Source organism: Hirundo rustica, chromosome 10 (assembly GCF_015227805.2).
Source record: "Hirundo rustica isolate bHirRus1 chromosome 10, bHirRus1.pri.v3, whole genome shotgun sequence".
NCBI classification, from domain to species: Eukaryota; Metazoa; Chordata; class Aves; order Passeriformes; family Hirundinidae; genus Hirundo; species Hirundo rustica.
Window position 1 is genome coordinate 25,513,411 of NC_053459.1, and position 22,574 is coordinate 25,535,984.

Genomic DNA, 22,574 nt, shown 5'->3' on the forward strand with positions numbered 1-22,574 from the left:
GCATTGCTGGCTTAAAAGAAAACCTGCAAAATAAACCCTCTGAAATCTTCCTTTATGGAGGACAGATAATCAGAGAGAGCAGCCAAGCTTGTCGTCTGAACCCCCAACTCATCCACTCCCCCGGGGGCTGCGACGAGCAGAGCACTCCTCAAATTACAGAGATCTGTCATCCTAAACCCTCGCTATCAAGTGACAGCGGATGCACTGAGACATCTGCAAAGCTCTACAGGAGGGCACAGGGAAGAAGAGAATTTGCAGCATCCTCCAGCCAGGGCTGGCCGGGCACTGAGCTCTCAGGACAGGGCTGGACACTGAGCTCTCAGGACAGGGCTGGACACTGAGCTCTCAAGACAGGGCTGGACACTGAGCTCTCAGGACAGGGCTGGACACTGAGCTCTCAGGACAGGGCTGGCCGGGTGCCGGGGCTCTCAGGACAGGGCTGGCCGGGCACTGAGCTCTCAGGACAGGGCTGGCCGGGTGCCGGGGCTCTCAGGACAGGGCTGGCCGGGCACTGAGCTCTCCATCATCCGGGCAGCTGCCGCGCTCAGGACCTGGGCACCGCCTCGCTCCCGCAGCCCCGTGTGCCACCATGCCAGCGCAGCAGAAGAAGCTCCTCTTCTGCACCGCCGGGGTGCTGAGCTTGGCCTGCGCGCTGGGGACGGCGGCGGCCGTGGGCAGCCAGCTCTGGGTGAGGGGCACGGTCCTGTGCAGCACTGGAGCGCTGCTCGTCAACGCCAGCGGCGCGGAGCTGCACAAGTTCATCGGCGACATCCAGTACGGGCTCTTCTCCGGGCAGCGTGTGCGGCAGTGCGGGCTCGGGGGGCGACCCTTCCAGTTCTCATGTGAGTACCGATGGCCCGGGAGCCGCTCGCAGCGCCCGGCGGGGCCGCGGGACGGGGCTGCCCGAACCGGGCTGGCCGCACCGGGCTGTCCGCACCGGGCTGCCCGAACCGGGCTGTGAGCACCGGGCTGCCCGAACCGGGCTGGCCGCACCGGGCTGTCCGCACCGACACCGGCCGAACCGGGCTGTCAGCACCGGGCTGCCCGAACCGGGCTGGCCGCACCGGGCTGTCCGCACCGACACCGGCCGAACCGGGCTGTCAGCACCGGGCTGCCCGAACCGGGCTGTCAGCACCGGGCTGCCCGAACCGGGCTGGCAGCACCGACACCGGCCGGACGGGGCCGTCCGCACCTGGCTGTCAGCACCGGGCTGTCCGCACTGACACCAGCCGGACCGGGCTGTCCGCACCGCCCCTCGCTCGGACACCGAGCCCCTCAGCGCGGGATCCTCCAAAGAAACGCTGCCCTGACCGTGCTCTGATCTCCAGGGTCAATAACTTATTTTATGATACTAGCACAGCCTGGCTAATGTCTTCAAGAATCTAGGGTGGAGTTACACAGATAGCCACATTCCAAAAGATTTATGCTATTACTTTAAAAAGAATATTCGGGGGGTTTCATTAATCTCTGTCGTCCTCCTCTGTGCGCCAGCGTTACAACGTGACCTCTGTGCTGTCAAGAAGAACGAGCTAAACCAGCAAAGAACTGGGGCACTGGCTGCTGTTGACAAACAAACAGCCCAAAAGCTTGCAGTCTGTGGCACTAATTGGAAGAAGGACTGGGGGAGGCTGTCTGGGAATGCGGGCTGGCTTGGTACCTGACACACAGAACGTAGAAGTGTTGGTAACGGATTCACTTTGCGTGCATAACCTATTAATCTTCAAGGATAAGAAGATCAATTAAAAAATTATGAAACGAGACACATTTGTATCCAGCAGCAGGCGGAGCAGGCAGTAAAAGCCAGTCTCTGCGTGTACAATACCTCTCCTGAAGTTACTGCAGGTCGGTTTATAATCATTCTGCTACAACAGCACATGCAAATTGCTCACACCCGTGATTTAATGCGAGGGAAGGTTTCCAGACTAGGTACCAGAAATTATTTACTTTATAACATTTTCCCAAAATAGTAAACCTATTAAAAGCTAATTTAATATAGTATTTGTATTTGCTCTCTCTAAATTCCATCACTAGTCTGTTTATACTGCTGAAGTTCGCTCTTGATTGCTCTGTGTTCCATCCCAGTGTGCAGTTATCGCACCGTGGCTGAATTTTCAGAGGGGTCTGTGCAATCCCAAGGATTTGTTTTACTGCTGTAGGTGAGACTCTAACCAGGGCTGGTGCAGCTGCCAGCAGCTCTGGGGCTGGCCCTCAGGTTCAGTCAGTGACAGGAGCCTTCACCGCAGAGAGCACTGAGCACAAGGTGCTGATCCTGTTCCCTGGGGCTGCAGCAGCCCCCTCCCACCACCTCAGAACCCTGGAAGCTCAGCAGGAGCATTCCAGAGGGCAGGACAAACTTATAAAGTACACAGCCATAGCTTAATGCACACACCGCACTTTAGCGTGTCTGAGGAGAACAGACAAGGAAAATAGGCTGAATTATTTTGTTCTTTGCTTGTCCCCATTAAATGCTCCCCTGTGACCACTATTTCTCTTTTAATTGTAATATGAATTTGCCCAGCCAGCAAACCCAGTTCAGCTGGGGAAAACTTCTGCTCCATTTGTTCCCACTCATTCCCATCAGTTTCTAGGTCAGTGGTTCATTTTCTAAAGGTCTCTGCCATGCATAGCACACATGGGCTCATTCAGGACCACAGAGGAAGGTTTTCCTTTCAAGACAACTTTGCTTCTGGAATTAATTTTTCCTAATACATCACGTATAAAATGTTAATGACAGAACCAGCTATAGATGCAGGTGCCCAGGGGAGGATTCAATACCACGCCGTAATTTATTTTCTTAAAACAAACCATACCAAATTGTATTATTAAATACAGAGTTCTGCACATTTTCCCAAAACATCAGACAGCGTCACAGGAGCTAATGGTGTCCCTTGTAGGAATCCTGCACAGGGAAGCACTGGAAGGGCTCTGAGGTCTCCCTTCCTCAGGCTGAGCACCCCCAGCTCTCCCAGCCCGGCTCCATGGCTCCTCTGGACTCACTCAGCAACCCCGTGCTGTTTTGGGGCTGGGGCAGCTCTGTGGATGGAGTCGCACCCGGGCAGGGCGGAGGGGCAGAATCCCCCTGTCCTGCTGTGGCACCAGCCCGGGGCAGGGGAAGCTCTGGGCGCCGAGCACGTGGCCAAAACACGGGGAGTTCTCATCCACAGCACCCCATCCTTGTCCTCGGGCAGCCCCCAGCCCACCCCAGCCAGCCTGGGTTTGTGCTGACGCTGCCCTGCCCACGTGCAGCACCTTGCACTTGGCCTGGTTCAGCTTCTGCGCTCTGCAGACATTTGTTTCGTTAATTTCCCTTTTGTTTAGTCAGGACGATAAATGGGTTTGGTACCCCTCTACCTGCTGCTCTGTGCTCCTGCGTGGAGCTGCAGAGCAGTTTGCTGGTACAGACTTTACAAGAAGGAGTAATCATGTGAGGCTGCGTTACTCTCCACACATTACAACCACAGCAAAGCAGCACCAGCCATTATTACCTCACTTCAATCGTGCCCCATGGTTCAGGAGCAGTGAAGTGAATTTCACCGTTCCTTCCAAAGCACCTGTTTTTGCCAAACAGGAAATTTTTAAAATCATTTTCCCTTGCTGTCTGAATGACTATCCCTGTGTTCCAAACAAACAGGCCCACAATTTGAAACAGTAGCTTAAAAGCTGCATAAAAATATTTAAAATAAATTATTCCTGAATTTGTGCATCCATAATCACAGCATAATTTCCCTTCCCACATCACAACCCTTTGTGGGACCTCACGACCATAAATGAAACAAACGCTAAAGAAAGATTCATTGTCCCACTCCCAGAGGGGAGTGGATGGCCGAGCCTTCAGCCAAGGGGGATCAGCCCCAGAACACTGAGAGAGGCCTCAGCGGCACTTGTTCCAGACCTGCCTCCTCAAATGTCCTGGCTTTTCCCCAGAAGATGCTTCCCACACTGAGGACCAAATACCACCCTCAGGGAGGGGAGGAGAGCCTTTCCCTGGAGCTGCTCTCTCTCCTGGCCTGTCTATGATTCTGAGTTTCACAGAATTTTTCTGCCTCCAAGCATCCATGAAAAACCATTTCTAGTTAGTAATTCCATCTGGTTGCATTTAGAAGAGCGGGATTAAAACATTTAACACAAACGAGCAGGAACCCCCGGCCTGACATCAGAGACGACTTTGCCTAATGTGTACAATAACTCTGTGTCTGTTTTGTTTTCAGTTTTTCCAGATTTGCTCAGAATCATCCCTGCGAGTATCCACGTTAGTGTCATTCTCTTCTGCACGGTACTGATCATATTTGCCCTGGTGGGAGCAGGGTTCTTCATGCTCAACGCTTTTGGCAGCCCCTACGAGACGCTGCACGGCCCCGTGGGGCTGTACCTCTGGAGCTTCATCTCCTGTGAGTAGCCCAGGCTGTGCCGAGGCTGGCCTCGCTCGCCAGCACCCGCTGCCCAGCCCAGCAGAGCCAGCTGAGCCGTGCCTGCGCTGACTCTGGGCTGCAAAGGCAGGAGGGCGGGCGTCTGCCCGAGCAGAACACGCGTTCTCCCAGTTAAAGCTGAGAGACAAACCGAGGAAACCCCCGTGAGGGTGGGTGGCAGGAGGGGAAGGGGCAAGCAGCTGCAGGAGGCCGTGACAGAAGGGCCCCAGGCACCCAGAGCTGGGGTGGCATCGCTGGCACCCCGCACACAGTCTGACCCAGGAGCCAGGCCAGAGTAGGAACAGGGGGAAAAACAACCCAGATGTGCCAGCGGTGCAGCTGGCAGGGTCCGGGCGAGGTCAGCACCCCGAGCAGCACAGCCTTCCCCAGGGCAGGAGAGACGGGCAGCCGGGGAGCCAGAGGCTGGCAGCAGCTGCTGGGCTCTGAGGAGCCGCTCTGAGGAGCAGAGGGGCCCCATCCCGGCACACACCCGCTCTCCGGGCTGCTGGCCTGCCTGGCAGGCAGATGCACCCCGACTCCGCAGGGGAGTGAGCGTTACAATCGCAGTTTAACAAAGGACCTCGGTACGTGTTTATCTTCAGCACCCGGAGAGCTCCACTGTGCTCGGTGGGACAATGAGCAACTTAAAGCTGAACGTGAGCACGGATACTTCACCAGCTCAGGGCACTAAAGCAGCCCTGCTAAGTGCTCCTGGTCCTGAGCCAAATTCGCTTGGAAAAGCTTCCCCGTTTCAATAGCCATTGGCTTGGACTCCAAAAGTAATCCCCGTTAAAGTTAAGGGCCATAGAAGCGTTCTCCATGTGGTATTTGGCTGCAGCATACATCACACAGCGTGGCTGAGGGATTGCTGAGGTGACCAGCATCTCCCCCTCCCTTCCAGGTTCCTGTGGCTGCCTCATCATGATCCTCTTCTCCTCAGAGGTGAAGATCCACCACCTGTCAGAGAAGATTGCCAATTTCAAAGAGGGAACTTTTACATTCAAGACTCACAGTGAACAGTTTGCGAATTCCTTCTGGACCATCCTGGTTTGCTCCCTGGTGCACTTCCTCAATGCCCTGCTAATCCGATTTGCTGGATTTGAATTTCCCTTTTCAAAATCAAAAGAGTCAGGGACAATCACAGGAGCGGTTGACCTGATGTATTAAAATGATGGGATTTAAGAATGTTTCAAGTAAAGAAATTTGTCACTATTACATCAACAACCACCAGATGTACCAACTTGTGAATGATTAGCTCTAGACAAGGTAAAAAAAGAGAAGTTTCAAATAAGTGTCAATGTGGTGTAAGCAGAACAAAAGGTGTGCTGTATGGTAATGTCTGGATGGAAAAGCCCTCTTTCTTGGGGTAAGATCTTATTAAGACTTTTTTTTTTTTTTTTTTTTTTTTTTTTTCCTGTAAACTGTTTAAAAAGTGGCTGGTATGAAGAAAAATAGGAATCCCAGTAGCATTGCACTGAATCTGGAAAGTCCAATCAATGGTTTGCAGCAGAAGCAAACCCTCACCAGCAGCAGCTCTGCCCTTCAGCCCTGGTAAAGTCAAGGATGCAGCCGTCACCACATCATAGCAGCAGGGCCCCAGGACACCCAGCTGGTGAGGACAAGGGCCAGGCTCTGCCTTCACAGCCCTCAGACTCCAGCTCACGTGTGCAGTGCTCAGAGGACACAACCCAAGCACCTGCACTTCGAACAGCTTCAGATGCATGGCAACAGCTTCATTTCTCTCCATGAAACTCTCCGGGTTTTTCCTTTTAACAAACCAAACCATGCTCCAACCCTGAAGCCCTGGGAGCCCTCATTTCCCACAGTTGCTGCAGCTTGGTGAGAGAGCTGACCCAGAGCAGCGGGTGCAGGGCAGATGCCAGGTGCTCCTGCCTGCCTGGGGGAGGCAGCCAGGCTTGGCAGCACTGGACAAACCCTCTGCAGCTCACCAGGCAGGGAAAGGGCATTTCCCAGGGCAGAGCAGTGGGGCTGAGCTGGGTATCTCCACCTTGCACTGCCCCTCCAGGGAACAGCCCCGCAACTTCTTATCGAATAATACCAACAAACCAAGCCAGGACCTCCGGCAAGGGGCAGCAGTAACCCAGGAGACAGGCTCCTGCGCAGGCTGCAGCTCAGCAGGGGCTGGGCGATGAACACGGGAGGGGTTGGTGTGGGAGGGCAGAGCAGGCAGACAATCGTCCCTCGCCCCTGAAGATCCCCAGGTCAGCTAAAGCAAGAGCTGCTTCCCCAGGCAGAGATCACACCAGCAAACACTACTCCTGTGGGTTACCTGGGTGCCTTGGAGATGAGGTGCTCCTCACAGGACACAGGAATGGCCTCCAGAGCAAACAGGGGGGAGAGCCCCTGCCCCATTTATCTGCAGGGGCTGTGCCCAGCTGGGGGTGAGGCACAACCCTGCCAGCTGGAGGTGAGGGGCAATCCCAGCCAGGACCCACCTGTGCCCAGGTACAGACCCGACCCAGGTATCAGAGCCCTCTGTGCCCACAAGGCCTTACTGACTCTGATGTCATTTTTTGTACTTTTACTCTGAAAGGCAAAACATTGTTTATTGTAAAGGTTTGCCAGCTGTATCCTTTCCCAAGGTAGCTCTGCCTCTGCATCTCCCTGGATTTTATCACTGTGGAAGGGCTTCTGCAAGTCAGCACAACTCCCAGCTTTTTCCGTCATTTTCTTCTTAATCTATATGCATATTCCTCCTAATGTTAATGTATGTTCTTAAAGCATCATTTGTATTGCATCTCATGGTGATGTTTACTACGCAGCAAACCCAAACACATTCCTCTACCGTGCAGACAAGAGCAGCTCCCACCCGGGGTCTGGGTGTTCTCACAAGGGTCACTGTGCCCAAAGCCCGGCCCGACCTCCCCCACGTCCCACCCTGAGCATCAGCCCAGCCATTCCTAAGGGAAACGACAGCTTCTTACCAGCAAAATAAAATAAGGACAACGTCTGTGTATTTGACGGGCTGAAAGAGCAGGTAGGGTCTGCCCAGTGCAAACCCTGAGGGAACCCCAGAAAGGACCCCGGGGGCGCCCCAGCACGGACCCTGGACCTCCTTGCATCCATGAACATGCCCCTGATCCTGCCCCGTGCTGGAAGATGCCCCCGCTCCTGCCCCAGGCTCCTGCCACCCTCCGCCGCTCCCGCGGCATTAATCATTGATGCTGCCGGCACAGCCCGCGGAGCAGGGCTCTCCGGACAGCTCCATCCTCGTGTGACGGGCCGGGCGGTCGGTGCCTCTCAGCAGCGAGGGTCGGAGAGCGGCTCCCCAGCAGCTCCCTTGTCCCAGCCCGCAGCACCGCCCGCAGCATCGCCCGAAGCATCGCTCACAGCACAGCTCCGCTCACAGCACCGCTCACAGCACCGCTCACAGCACAGCACAGCAGAGCAGAGCACTGCTCACAGCACAGCACAGCACCGCTCACAGCTCCGCTCACAGCTCCGCTCACAGCACAGCACAGCACAGCACAGCAGAGCAGAGCACTGCTCACAGCACAGCACAGCACCGCTCACAGCTCCGCTCACAGCTCCACTCACAGCACAGCACAGCACAGCTCCTCTCAGAGCGCCGCTTACAGCACAGCACAGCACAGCTCACAGCACAGCTCCGCTCACAGCACAGCACAGCAGAGCTCCGCTCAGAGCGCCGCTCGCAGCACAGCACAGCACAGCACAGCACAGCTCCGCTCACAGCACGGCACAGCACAGCTCACAGCACAGCACAGCTCCGCTCACAGCACAGCTCCGCTCACAGCACAGCACAGCACAGCTCACAGCACAGCTCCACTCACAGCACAGCACAGCAGAGCTCCTCTCAGAGCGCCGCTTACAGCACAGCACAGCACAGCACAGCACAGCTCACAGCACCGCTCACAGCACAGCACAGCTCCGCTCACAGCACAGCACAGCACAGCTCCGCTCACAGCACAGCTCCGCTCACAGCACAGCAGAGCTCCGCTCAGAGCTCCGCTCACAGCACAGCACGGCTCACAGCGCTGCTCGCAGCTCCACCCGGAGCACTGCCCGCAGCATCTCTCACGGCATTTCTCACAGCATCGCCCGCAGCATCTCCCGCAGCGCAGCCCGAGGGGAGCGCGGCCGCTGCCATGGGTGACCGCGGCGCTGAGCGCGCTGTGCCCACGGAGCTGGAGGAGATCACCAACAGAATCTCTGATCTGAGCAAATGGAGAGAAATCTTTAGTTTCCGTGGGTAAGATTCTTGTTCTGCTTCTTCAATGGAGTTTTAATTCCAGGTGGTTACTTAGTGTAATTTTTAAAGTTATGCTTTATTACAAAACTTATGTGTCAATTACAAAAGGTCCTTGAGTGGCATAAATTCTACAGATCTTACTCTCTTTGTTCTGGGGTTCTCTTGCAGCTGGGCTCCGGTTTCTCGACATGCTAGAAATACCTCTGTTGGGTGTTTTAATTTGTACTCTATTTTATGTTTTCAGTTTGGAAATCAACAGCATGACTCATCAGGTAACTCCTTTCCCAAAGGTAATGTTCTCTGTTTGTCTGGTGAGTTTTGGGCTGTCCTTGGTTGGCACACTGAGGTCACACATCCGTACCTGCAGCCCAGGTATCTATGGAGATCCATTTCTCATGCTGCTTCTTTGAGAAACAGAGGTTTTCTACAGATATTTTGAAATCAAAGGGACAGAGCAGTCCAACACTTGATTAACCTTTCCGTCAAAAACTAATGGTTTTCACGGTGCCTTTTAGAATGCAAACTAAGGTCTCCAAAATGTCAGGATTTGGAAAACCTGCAGTGCCCGTAGCAGAGCCACTGAAGGGTATTCCCTGTAATTCAAACACCTGCTCTCCCCCGCTCCATGGGCTCCTAGGGGTGTGTTGGGAATGTCTGAGAGCAGCTGAAGCCGGGGGCACCCACGTTGCGGGGCAGCCCGCGCCCCCAGCCCCGCAGCCCGGCGCCGTGCCCGCCCCGGGGACACCGCGGGGACGGAGGCAGCAGCCCCCGGTCAGGCACCGTCTGCTCCTCTCCCTGCAGCCCGGACACAGCAGCGCCGGCCGAGGGTCACTCGGAGCTGGGGAGCCCCCAGGGCCGCAGCCCCCGCTGCTCCCTCAGGGCGGGGGCGGCCGCCCCGTCCCCCCGGACACGGCAACGGTGAGCTGCCTGCTGAATTAACTATGAGCTGGAACTGAATCTCCCGAGGGGACAGAGGCTGGGGAGCCTTTCCCGGTGTTCCTTTCCAGGCTGTCAGCTGAGCAGGGTGTGCGAAGGGGATGGATTATTTATGAGACTCTTAACAAACATTGCTGGAATGCTGGAATGCAACCTTAAAGCTGATACGGGGTAATTCTCAGGAGAGAACCGGTCAAATGGCAGCAGGCAGCGTTCGGGGCTTCCCTGGCAAACAGCCGCAGGACAGGAGGCAGCATCACAGGATCTTAGAATCGTTTAGCTTGGAAAGGGCCTCTAACACCACCGGTGAGGGATTTCAGCTCCTGTTGGGTGCCTGGCCCCAAAAGCGCTGCTGCCGGGTGCTGCTGTCCAGTGGCTTGGCAGTTCTGCAGGCGAAGGCAGGACGGGCCCGGTGCAATCTTCCCCAAAAGGTGCACGGTACCCAAATGTAAATTATCACACAATAACCGAGCTTCAGCCAAGTGCTGGGTGACATCCCTGCGCCGGGCTCAAAGCGCCACCTCACAGCTATGAGGCCGGGCTCTGGGCAGGCGGTGTGACCTGGCTGAGGGCACAGGCGGCACCTGCACCCCGGGACCCCCCCATGTCACTGACCCTTCACGCCGGGATGAGAGCTGACCCTGGCCCCGCTGCCTCCTCCTCCACAGAGGCTGCAGGAGCTGCTCTTCGGGAACACGAGCTCCCTGTTCAGCTGCGAGTGGGCAGCGGCACACTTCAGCTTCCACCGGCCGCACTCGGATCTGGCCTACGCGCTGGAGGCGGGACAGGTAAAAGTGTCACACAGCCCCTGGCAGCGGCTGCCTGTGGCACAGACACCTGTGGCAGCCGGTGCAGGGGCCCGCCGCAGCAACACACCTGCACCCTGCACACCTGCACCCTGCACACCTGTACTCACACACCTGCACCCACACACCTGTACCCTGCACACCTGCACCCTGCACCCCTATACTCACACACCTGCACCCACACACCTGCACCCTGCACACCTGCACCCTGCACCCCTATACTCACACACCTGCACACCTGTACTCACACACCTGCACCCACACACCTGTACGCTGCACACCTGCATTCTGCACACCTGCACCCCTATACTCACACACCTGCACCCTGAACACCTGTAGTCACACACCTGCACACCTGTACCCACACACCTGCACCCTGCACACCTGCACACCTGTACTCACACACCTGCACCCACACACCTGCACCCTGCATTCTGCCCACCTGCAGGCTGAGTTTCCCCCGCCCCAGGCAGGCTGCAGGAGCTGCTGCAGCTGCAGCCCCTATGCAGCTCTCCTTGCAGGGAGCTGCTGCCCGGAGCAGGGGTGGGTGCCTGGCTGGGAGCCAGCAGCGGGCTGCGGGCAGGGGCTGTCACACCCTGCTGTGAGGTGCTCCAGGGAAGGGCTCAGGAGACAACACAGCAGGTTCCAAAAAGCCTGGTTCTTTTCTGAGAATTGGACTTACCTAATTAGTCCTGCTCCACCTAGACATCCAACAGGTGAAGTCACCTTGACTATCATTTTGTCAGATGCAGGTTTTCTTCTTCCTTATTTACCCTCACAACACTGCACCCCAAAAAGCAGGCGGCCAAGGTATGCACTCGAATTGTAAATCCCTAAACTTGTCTGGGGGCTGAAGCGCTGGGCACAACCATGGGAGCCACTCCCTGCATTCCGAAGTTCCGTGCTCGCAGTGGGGCCACAGCCCTGGTGTGTGCCAGCACGGTGGGGAGCGGGCACAGGCACTCCTGTGCATAGCCTCACATCAGCCCGGGCTGCCTCAGGACCTCTGTCCCTTTGCTGTGAGGCTGGAGGGAACAAAAAACAAACCCTGGGGCTTCCAAGCACACATGGCACCTGGAGCTGGGTGCTCTTCCCTGGCACGGAGGGAGGAAGGACACCCAGCCACAGGATCCCTGCTGCCCCCATGGCCAGGGCTACCCTGCAGCTTCTTCTCCATAAGGGCTTCTTGTTGTCCCCTGGCCAGGGACTGCTGGCAATGGCACGTGCTCCCTCAGACCCCTCCGATGTTTTTCTGTTCCTAGGGAGGAACCAGAGCCGTTCTGGCGGCTGTACAAGCACACATCATCACATACCTGCTCTTCACAAGACAGACAGAATCCACTCACCTGGAAAGGTAAGTTGCTGGGCCTCATGGGACACATCAAAATTATATCCATGCCTTGCATGGTCAGCACCAGGCTCTGGGTTCAGGCAGACCGGATCCAGGCTCAGGAGTGCAGATACAGGTGGGGATATGCACTGGGAGAGAAGCCTTGGCTGGCCCCCGGGTGAGGCTTCTTCCACCAAATCCTCTGATTTGGGGACAGCGGCGTGTGCCCCCGCCTCGGCGGTGTCACAGTCACAGCCCCTGGTTCCCCCGGCACAGGCTGTGCCGGGTGGGGCGGCGGGAGCAGGGGCAGGCGCTGGCCACGGTCCTGGCAGAGACCCTGTGGGCAGCAGGAGGAGGTGGCAGAGCCGTCGTGTGCCTCGTCACTGCCCCAGTCACCACGATGCCACGTGAAGGCTACAGAGCCAGCAGCTTCGCAGAGAGAGTGAGTACGGAACCGGCTTCTGCCGAAGGGATTGTCCTTAAAGGCACCTTTGGCCTGAGACACAGAATCTCCCAGCCCGCTCCCTCCCTTACGTAGCGCTACAAACAGTGATCACCCCAGACCCATGTGCTGGCGCAGCCCAGCCACCTCCCCTTCACCAAAGCCCATCTTCCTTCTCCTGCAGAAAGGGGAATTTGTCAATGCAAAGCTGCTCCCCTGAATCCCTGCACAGAGCCAGAGCCACGGCTGGCGAAGGGGCAGAGCAAACCTTTGCATTGTTCCCTCACTCCATTAATGGAACCATAGGATGCAAAAGCTCAGCTTTTTGGTATAATTCATGTCTCCTTTACACCACCCTCATGGTGCTCATGCCCATCAGATCCGGCTGTTCGAGTTCTCGGAGAAAGCTGCTGCTCAGGGATTCATCTCCGACCACATAAACTGTGTAAGTGGGGATAACTGCTTTATCCAAGTTATTTTCTTGCTAAATTACATCTTATTTCCCATTCAAAATGGGCATTTTGGACACAGCAATGTCATCATCATCATCAGGACATTCACACAGTTAATGTACAATTAGTTCGTGGATCATTTCCAGCCTTTCCTATGGGGAGAGATCCTGCTCCCACGTAAATCCCTGTGACTTTACTCATTATCCCAGCTCTCTCAGCCCATAAACACTGGGTAAACAGGGTAAACATTCCTTGCAGCCTCAGCAAAAATATGGGAAAAAATGTACAAACTCCATTTAGCCAATAACTGGAAGTTTCTTCTTTCTTTTTCTACCTGATCCTATTCAACAAAATTAGTTACAAAATCTTCCTGGAACAGCACTTTACTCATCTAACTCAACACACTCACCTGAGGCTGTGTTGAAGCAGAGGAATTGTTTTAATTAAATATGATTTACTGGCCATAATTCCTCCCCTGTAATCCCTTATTTCTTTTTCCAGTTCAAAGGCAAAGGAGGCCATGGAGTGATCCTATTTTTATACAGTTTACTTTTCTCTAGGACACTTGAAAGGTACATTCCACTTTTTAAACATTTTCCTGTTGTTTGGTTACATCTCCTGAAGAGCCTTTTCCTTTCCTCCCGTTTCTGTTGGCTGGGCAGGGAGGTACGGTGCGGCCCCTGGCACAGCCCCAGCGCTGCCCTGACGATCTGTGCTTGGCCACACAGGGTCCAAGAGGATTTGGGTGACACAGCTCCTCTGTTGAACGTCCGTTCTGGAAATGTCACCTGTACAGAGGTAGGATCAGCCATATGTCTCAAGCATTCTGGTTTTATTATTCCTCACATCTGATTTAGGGGGAAAAAAAAAATCATTTGTTAATTAACCCAAAGAGAAAAGAAGCATAAGTTCATTAAAAAATATATTTTGCAAGTTTAATCATGACTGCGCACTTAAAAAACAGATGATGACGATAGTAACTATAATCTTTAAAAAGCCAGTGCAGCCTGTCCTTCCCCTACTTGTGACCGACACGGCAGAGCTGGCAGCGGCACATCACCTGCAAGGGGCGTTTGCTGCGTGTCTGTCCGGGCTGTTTCCCCGCAGGCCGTGCTCAGCCTGCTCCTGACGGGACGGGCCAGCCCGCGGGGGCTGGGCGGCAGCCGGGACCCGGACACCGGCGCTGGGGACGGGGACGGCGCGGCCCGGGGGCAGCGGGGCGCCGTGGGCTTCCTGCGCTGGGAGCGGGCTCGGCTGGAGCGGCAGGTGAGCGCAGGGACAGGGGCAGAGGGACCCCCGGCACAGCCCAGGGTGCCCAGCAAGCGTCCCCTGCCCAGGTGAGCGCAGGGACAGGGGCAGAGGGACCCCCGGCACAGCCCAGGGTGCCCAGCCAGCATCCCCCTGCCCAGGTGAGCACAGGGACAGGGGCAGGGGCAGAGGGACCCCCGGCACAGCCCAGGGTGCCCAGCAAGCGTCCTCTGCCCAGGTGAGCGCAGGGGCAGGGGCAGAGGGACCCCCGGCACAGCCCAGGGTGCCCAGCAAGCATCCCCTGCCCAGGTGAGCACAGGGACAGGGGCAGAGGGACCCCCGGCACAGCCCAGGGTCCCAGCCAGCATCCCCCTGCCCAGGTGAGCACAGGGACAGGGGCAGGGGCAGAGGGACCCCCGGCACAGCCCAGGGTGCCCAGCAAGCGTCCTCTGCCCAGGTGAGCGCAGGGACAGGGGCAGAGGGACCCCCGGCACAGCCCAGGGTCCTGGCCAGCATCCCCCTGCCCAGGTGAGCGCAGGTACAGGGGCAGGGGCAGAGGGACCCCCGGCACAGCCCAGGGTCCCAGCCAGCATCCCCCCGCCCAGGTGAGCCCCGCGCTGCGGACGCCCCGGCTGCCCGTGTGGCTGTGCAGCATCTCGGGCAGGCACAGCGTGCTCTTCGGCACCGACAGCCGGCTGCTCTCCGACTGGAAATCCGAGAGAATTTTCCACCTGTACTTCTACAGTGGGCAGCAGGAGCGGACCCGAACTGCCCACCTGACGATAGGTACGGAGCCAGGCTTAGCAGGGACTGAGGTATGGGCATCACAGACAACTGTCGCTCCTGTGTTAAATACTCAACACAAAGTTTAAACACCAGGAAGCAAGACCGTTTCATGATTAATTGAAAATTTATAATAATCTTCTCTCCAGCTGCCATGGTTCTACCCCATCCAGCCCTCAAGCACCCCACAACCGCTCACTCCCCACCAGCAGGATCAGGGAGGGAATTGGAAGGGCAGAAGCTAAAGAACTTGTGGGCTGAGATAAAGACAGGTTAATAAGAAAAGCAAAAGCCACACACACAACCCAAGGAGAACAAAGAATTAATTTGTTTCCTCCATAGGCCGAGGCAGGCAGGTGTTCAGCCTCTCCCAGGAGAGCAGGGCCCCATCACACACAGCAGTGACTTGGGGAGACAAACACCATGCTCAAAGTCCCCCTCCCTTCCTCTTCCTTCCCCCCACTTTATATGCCGAGCACGATCTCACACGGTCTGGAATACCCCTTGGATCATTCTGGGCCCGCCGTCCTGGCTGTGTCTTCTCCCAGCCTGCCATGCACTCCCAACTTCCTCACCAGGGTGGCACCGGGAGCAACAGAAAAGGCCTTGGCCATGCTGGCACTGCCCAGCAGTAACAAAATCCCCTCTAGATAATCAACCCTGTGTTTAGCACAAATCCAAAACAGAGCTCCATGCCAGACACCGGGCAGGCAATGAGCTCTATCCCAGAGAGAAGGCGCACACCAACGCAGCGAGGCTGGCGTGCAGCAGGGGCCACCTGCCTGCCTGGCTGAGGCTGAAGCGTGTCTTCCTGCTCAGCACCCGGTGCCACCGTGCCCCTCGTGTTCCCCACCGAGTTTCACATCCCCCCAGGGGGGAGAAACTGCTCCTGCAGCAACGCTTGGGCTGTGAACCAGGTTTTGTGCTCGGGGTGCAAGGTTCTTGTTTCTCTGCCGCTGTGCATCACTGACCTTCCTCACTGGGGGCCTCCTTCCTTGCTCTCCTTTCACTGCAGCATTTAAAGCAAAGTCAGAACCTTGAAACTGAAGGGTAAACCTGCCAGGAAGCAGAGTGCTTTGAGATCAACCCTCACGGTACCTGGTGTGGCCACAGATACTATCTGAGCATCTGCCCGGAAAAGCAATATGCAAACACCGTGCAAGGAGCCCAGAGCTGCACTTCGAGCACGGGAATTTCCCTGGGGGCCGTGGTGCAGGGGCAGCCCCAGCCCCGGAGGCACCGCTTGTGCTCCCCCAGCTCCCTCGGGCAGAACAGCAGCACATCTACACCAATGCGGCTGCAGAAGCTTCTGCTTTTAACCTTCACTGAAGCCTTTTTGAGTGACATTTATTTTCCATTTCCTTTTCAGACACTCACTCACATCACTGGGAAGAGGCTCAAAGAGAAGCCCCCGGCAGCCCAGGGAAGAGGCGCCCAGCCCTGGAGATGGCAATCAGGACCAAGTGGGCAGGCGCGACCGTCAGCTGGAACGGGACAGAGCCCTTCTTCTGAGGGGTGAGCACGATGGACCCCTGCTCCGGAAGGGTACCGGTGTCTGCCACACACTGCCAACCCCACTGTGTGAAAAACGAGGCCCACTTTCTTGGCAAAATTTAAAAAATATGTAGTTTAATAAAAAATAAGACAATTAGGAAACAGAAATAAAGCAAAGGATCTCGACCAGGTGCCAGGCATGCAGCCAGAAAGCACACCTTACCATCTGAGAGCACTTCTTTAAAAGGACCAGCATGTTACATAGTCAAAGACCCTAACGCATTATTCAAACATTCCTTTGAGCCCAGATGATCTTCTAGTCTCAACCCTCACAACCTGCCCCCATTTCATCAATTCAACATTTTATTGCAGATAAATCTCATTGTGGCACCACTTAGTCATCCCGTGTCTCACTCCCTGATAACAGAGGATCAATAAATTCTTACTTTTGAACTTTGGGGTCTGTTCCCATTATCTTCATCCAGATAATCCAAGAATGTGGGGAATTTCCTGATTATCTTTCCCATTCTTTTGGGTCAGCTGCACAAAGCACCTTACATTGCATAGTTTCTATTTTAATATTATGCTATAACCTAAAAGATATATACATTCATCACACCACTTACTTCCACGTTTCATTAATAGCAGAAAATAAAATAAACTATATTAACACAGCAAAACCTTCCAACATTATACATATAGCGTTCATTTTAATATTTGCAAAAAGCCAGCTTTATAATATGTATCTATAACAACTGGAGGACAAAAAACTCCCCGAAGAGCCTTTGGTGCATTGAAGGGACAGTCTGTCCATAAGGCACCACATCCACTGCACTGGAGGAACTGCGACTCACAACCCTGCCCGCTGCACACCTTTTCCAGGCGGCAGGATCAGGATCTCCTCCTTCCCACTACAGCTGGCAGGAAAAGGAAAGAGCCAAGCCCCGGCACCAGGAGTCCACGGCAGCGGTGGAGCCTCCATCGCTGGAGGGATTTAAAAGCTGTGCACTCGTGGGATTTGGGAATGTGGTTTAGTGGTGGCCTCGTCAGTGCTGGGGTAAAGGTCGGACTGGTTGGGTCTTAGAGAGCTTTTCCAAGCCGAACTGTTGTGGGGTTCTGCGACCCGGTGATTTTCCTGGCACCCTGCATCAGCCTGACGAGCATGGGCAGGGCACACGGCTTCCAGCTCACAGAAACCCACCGTCCACTTCCTTTTTCATTGTCACCTCTCCAAAACGACCTCTAAGTCACACCCTCAGCGTGTTGCTAACGACAACTGAGAACAACAAACCTTCTGCAAGTGACCCAGGAACTTGGTTCAGATTTACTGAATTCCGTGACGCCCAGCCGGAGGCTGCGCTGGGGCAGGATGAGGAGATGCCGGTTCCAGGCGACGGGCGGTCCGCCCGTGCCGCTGCCCAGCTCCAGCTCCCGCTCCGTTCAGGGCACCCCGGGCCCGCGGCGGCCCCGCAGCTCCGGTGACACCGGGACAGGGCCCGGCCCGCGGGGGATGCACAGTCCCGCCCAGGGCGGGCGGTCCCGCCGCCAGGGCACGGCGCCGGTAAGGGGACACGGTCCTGTCGTCAGTCACGGCCCAGCTGCCACGGCACGGTGCCGGTGGCACGGCATGGTACCGCTGAGGGGACACGGTCCCGGTAAGGGGACACAGTCCTGATACGGGCATACTCCCGGTGCGCACACACGGTGCCGGTGCCGGTGCCGGTCCGTACCCCGGTCCCGGTGCGCACACACGGTGCCGGTCCCGGTGCGCACACACGGTGCCGGTGCCGGTGCCGGTCCGTACCCCGGTCCCGGTGCGCACACACGGTGCCGGTGCCGGTCCGTACCCCGGTCCCGGTGCGCACACACGGTGCCGGTGCCGGTCCGTACCCCGGTCCCGGTGCGCACACACGGTCCCGGTGCCGGTTCCGGTGTCGCTGTGCCGGGTCCCGGTCCCGGTGCGCACACACGGTGCCGGTGCCGGTGCCGATCCGTACCCCGGTCCCGGTGCGCACACACGGTGCCGGTGCCGGTGCCGGTCCGTACCCCGGTCCCGGTGCGCACACACGGTGCCGGTGCCGGTCCGTACCCCGGTCCCGGTGCGCACACACGGTGCCGGTGCCGGTGCCGGTCCGTACCCCGGTCCCGGTGCGCACACACGGTCCCGGTGCCGGTGCCGGTGCCGGTCCGTACCCCGGTCCCGGTGCGCACACACGGTGCCGGTGCCGGTCCGTACCCCGGTCCCGGTGCGCACACACGGTGCCGGTGCCGGTCCGTACCCCGGTCCCGGTGCGCACACACGGTGCCGGTGCCGGTGCCGGTCCGTACCCCGGTCCCGGTGCGCACACACGGTGCCGGTCCCGCGCGGGGCACGCCGGGAGCGGGGCGGGGGCCGCGCGCAGCCGCCGCTCGCCCAGCGCCGCCCCGTCCATCTCCATCCTCCTCCTCCTCCTCCTCCTCCTCTCCTCCCTGCCCGCCCGCTCCCCGGCGCGGCCCGATGCTGGCGGCGAGGCGCGATGAGCCGCCCGTCCTCCGCCGGCCCCGGCCCTAGCAAGCCTTGCGGAAAGCAGCAGCAGCAGCAGCACGCCCCGTCCCCTGCCGCCGTCCTGCCGGGCACCGGCGGGGCTTCTCCGCCGCCTCCCCCGCCTCCTCCTCTTCCTCCCCCCCAGCAGCAGCAGCAGCAGCAGGAGCTGACCTCGCTCTTCGAGTGCCCCATCTGCTTCGACTATGTCCTGCCGCCCATCCTGCAGTGCCAGGCCGGGCACCTGGTGTGCAAGCAATGCCGGCAGCAGCTGAGCCTCTGCCCCACCTGCCGGGGCTCCCTCACCCCCAACATCAGGAACCTGGCCATGGAGAAGGTGGCCTCGGCTGTCCTCTTCCCGTGCAAGGTAAGGACGAGGGGCTGGGCGGGGGGACGGGCCGCCCGGACCACCCCCTCTCATCCCTGTCCCCTGCGGAATCCCTCACCCATCACCCCCACATCCTCGTCCCCAGACCACCCCCTCAGATCCCCCTGAAAAGGACACCCACCCACCACCCCAGTCGTTGAAACGAGAATCCTCTGTTCTTTTTAAAGAAAAGGAAAATCCAAGCCAGGACCTCTCCAGCTAATCTGGACGGATCAGATCTAACTGCAACAGCAGATCTAACTACAACTCAGCCATACAGCCCATTTTATCTAAGTGCTTGCGTTAGGAAAAAACAACCACAAAAGACAAGAAGAATCCATTTTAAGTGGAAACAAAAACTAATTAAAGCTCAGCTTGAACCCAGGGCAACATAAAAGTAATGTAAAATTTGCAATGAGTACGAGAGCTCTGGTCGATCACCTGTGTTTCCAGCTGACGGGTGGGAGCAGCGAATACTGGTGCTGGTGCCTTTGCTGACGGCTTGTGTTTGGTCTCTTTCCAGTACGCCACAACAGGCTGCTCCCTGACACTCCACCACACAGAAAAGCCAAAACATGAAGCCATCTGTGAGTACCGTCCCTACTCCTGCCCGTGCCCTGGTACCTCCTGTGACTGGGAGGGATCCCTGGAAGCCGTGATGTCCCACCTCATGCATGCCCACAAAAGCATTACCACCCTTCAGGGAGAAGACATCATTTTCCTTGCCACAGACATTAACCTGCCAGGGGCAGTGGACTGGGTGATGATGCAGTCGTGCTTTGGTCACCACTTCATGCTGGTGCTGAAGAAACAGGAGAAGTGTGAAGGCCACCAGCAGTTTTTTGCCACCGTGCTGCTCATTGGCACCCGTAAGCAGGCAGAGAACTTTCAGTACAGACTGGAGCTGCACGGCAGCTGCCACCGCCTGACCTGGGAGGCATCTCCCTGCTCCATCCACGACGGCGTGGCCGTGGCCATCCGCAACAGCAACTGCCTCGTTTTTGATACAGCCACCGCACACCTCTTTGCTGACAACGGAAACCTGGGCATCAACGTGACCATTTCTATGTGCTGCCCGTGATGCACTGCCGAGACTCAGCTGTCTGGGTGCAGTGCTTCACCAGGTTTTGGTTTTGGTTCCCGTTTTTTACGCTGTTCAACTGTGTCATCTTGTATGCTGAGGTTTCTGACTAGCCAACGGTTGTAACTTTGGGCAGAAGAGGAACAAGAGTAAGTAACGTAAGCGGGACGAGGTCTTTTAAAATTCTTGGGTGCCTTAGGAAGATTACACACACACAGTTACCTTTTATAATTTAATTATATTTTATGTAAAGAGTGCTTCCATTAGATATGTGGCTTAAGAGGCTCCTGTTTGGAGCACACCTAAAAGCCCTTTCAGCAGTAGTACAGACTCCCTCTGTTACTGGTGAGCTTTAATAAAAGGCTTCAGTATCACAAGAGGTTTTGGTTTGGAAGAGACTATCATCTGTTCCAATCCTCCTGCCATGGGCAGGGACACCTTCCACTATCCCAGGGTGCTCCAAGCCCTGTTCAGCCTGGCCTTGGACACTGCCAGGGATCCAGGGGCAGCCACAGCTTCTTTGGGCACCCTGTGCCAGTGCCTCGCCACCCTCACAGGGAACAATTTCTTCCCAATATCCCATCCATCCCTGCCCTTTGGCAGTGGGGAGCCAGTCCCCCTTGTCCTGTCCCTCCATCCCTTGTCCCAAGTCCCTCTCCAGCTCGCTTGTAGCACCTTTAGGCACTGGAAGGGGCTCTTGAGTTCTCATGACTTGCCCTTAGTGAAGCCACATTGGCTATCACCAATCACCTCCTTATTTTCCATGTGCCTTAGCATAGTTTCCAGGAGGATCTGCTCCAAGCTCTTTCCAGGCACTGAGGTGAGACCTGACCACTTGTAGTCCTCTGGATCTTCCTTATTCCGCTTTCTTAAAAAAGGGGGGTTGTTTCCCCTTTTGGAATCACTGAGAGCTTCTCTGGACTGCCACAACTTCTCAGACATGACGGGTAGTGGCCAAGCCACTTCCTCCGCCAGTCCCTCTGACCCCGTGGGTGCATCTTGTCAGGTGCCATGAACTTGTGCACCTTCAGGTCCCTTAGACCTTCTCGACCCCAATCCCCTCCTACTGCAGGCAGTTCTTTCTTCACCCACTCTCTCTTTGTCTCCTGCAATTTGGGCGGTGTGGCTGGAGCAGCCAGCCATGAAGGGTGAGTACCTCAGCCTTCTCCACATCCCAGGGAAATGGGTTTCCCATTTCCTTCCATAGAGGGTCCCCATTCTCCCAAGTCTTCCTTTTATCACCAGTGTACCTACAGAGGTTGCTTTGCTTGCTGCCCTTGATGCCCCGGCCAAATTTAATTCTTTCAGGATTTAGCATTCCTAACCTGATCCCTGGCTGCTCACAACCTCTCTGTACTCCTCCCTGGCTGCCTGTCCTTTCCTAATAGGTGAGAAAGGAAAGAAATCCAAGCAACCTCTCACAGGAGAAGCTGTGAGGAGAGCAGTAGGTTCTTCAGCAATGTTTCTCCATTCCCTGCTACATTAGGGAAGGGAAGGGCATTGGTGGCTTTAACAGGAAAAAGGAGAGAAGGGGCTGGGGTATGGCATGGCACATTTCACAGAGCATGGAATTGCTGGCTCCTGTTTGCTTTAGGGGGATCAGGCCAGGTACAGGTGCAAGCAGGAGGCACAAATCTCACAGACTGCAGATGGCTGGAGCCATGACATGGGGCTGTCCACGTGCAGCTGCCCTGCGACACACTCTACTATTGATTATTGTAAAAGATTTATAATATAGCTTTATGGCCAGTGTCTTGTCATTTGCTATTTAAGTTTTGTTGCCATATTTCTTTTATTTTGCAATAAATATTTTGTAAAACCTATTCTGAGGAGCTGTGGTAACACACGAGTGCGTGGCAGCTGCTGCGCGGTTTCGCCGTGTGCGCGGTTTCACTGTGCCCCACAAGTTGGGGTCCCCAGGCATGGGCTGGCTCTCCCTTGAGGGCTCCTTGCCCCTGCCATCTCCCAGCCTTGCTGCCGGACCGAGCAGAGGAGCTGGGTGGGGATGTGAGTCGCAGGGACAGCGGTGACGGCCTGACCTGTGCCACTGAGTCATGGGGCTGTCACCACAGCTGACTGTGCCTGCAGCTCCCCCCTCTGCCACGGGAGCGTTCCGCTGGAACCACCGACAGCACATCCCAGCTCCACCTCGGGCTGTGCCAGACCTCGTCCCTCCCTCTGGAGGCAGTGAGACACCAGGTGACACTGCCGGGGGGAAGCCTCACAACGGGGGGAAACGGCAGGAAGAGGGACAGGTGAGGCATGGTGTGGATAAATACAATACCAAAGGAGGAAAACCAGCCTGACGGTGTCCCTCCTGGAGAGCTCTGGAGTTATGTCCAAACCCTAAGCAGCCGTCACCAGCACCTGGCAGCAACCCTCAGAAAAGTGCACAAGAACAAGTTTGGCCTCAGTGAAGGGAAGCTCGGCCTGGCCACAGGAACTTGGAAGTGACCATGGAAAAAACCTCCCAAGGA

General features: G+C 56.5%; 3 protein-coding genes and 1 long non-coding RNA gene across 5 annotated transcripts; 3 read left to right on the forward strand and 1 right to left on the reverse strand.

The window, feature by feature from the left end:
* Positions 1-589: 589 nt before the first annotated feature.
* On the forward strand, positions 590-5,593 carry CLRN1 (clarin 1). Of its 2 annotated transcripts, none has more exons than XM_040074306.2 (3): positions 590-842; positions 4,209-4,388; positions 5,269-5,593. In XM_040074306.2, the coding sequence occupies exons 1-3, from the start codon at positions 590-592 to the stop codon at positions 5,571-5,573; spliced, it is 738 nt and encodes a 245-aa protein (XP_039930240.1). In that variant the 3' UTR covers positions 5,574-5,593. The 2 variants fall into 2 exon arrangements, with proteins under 2 accessions (XP_039930240.1, XP_039930239.1); XM_040074305.2 differs by having other exon boundaries at positions 5,308-5,593.
* On the reverse strand, positions 2,768-6,752 carry LOC120757151 (uncharacterized). The gene is made up of 2 exons (XR_005702385.1): positions 6,697-6,752; positions 2,768-5,363 (listed from the first exon to the last, which is right to left on the reverse strand). It is a non-coding gene; the product is annotated as an uncharacterized LOC120757151 (long non-coding RNA).
* A 1,781-nt stretch (positions 6,753-8,533) lies between these two features.
* On the forward strand, positions 8,534-16,554 carry MINDY4B (MINDY family member 4B). Its single transcript, XM_058421968.1, has 10 exons — positions 8,534-8,637; positions 8,882-8,909; positions 10,242-10,361; positions 11,642-11,733; positions 11,986-12,151; positions 12,531-12,596; positions 13,105-13,401; positions 13,711-13,869; positions 14,457-14,637; positions 16,004-16,554. Exons 1-10 carry the CDS (start codon positions 8,534-8,536, stop codon positions 16,144-16,146), a joined length of 1,356 nt encoding a protein of 451 aa, XP_058277951.1. The 3' UTR covers positions 16,147-16,554.
* A 2,090-nt stretch (positions 16,555-18,644) lies between these two features.
* SIAH2 (siah E3 ubiquitin protein ligase 2) lies at positions 18,645-20,454 on the forward strand. Its single transcript, XM_040074548.2, has 2 exons — positions 18,645-19,016; positions 19,540-20,454. Exons 1-2 carry the CDS (start codon positions 18,645-18,647, stop codon positions 20,095-20,097), a joined length of 930 nt encoding a protein of 309 aa, XP_039930482.1. The 3' UTR covers positions 20,098-20,454.
* The last annotated feature ends 2,120 nt before the right edge of the window (positions 20,455-22,574 follow it).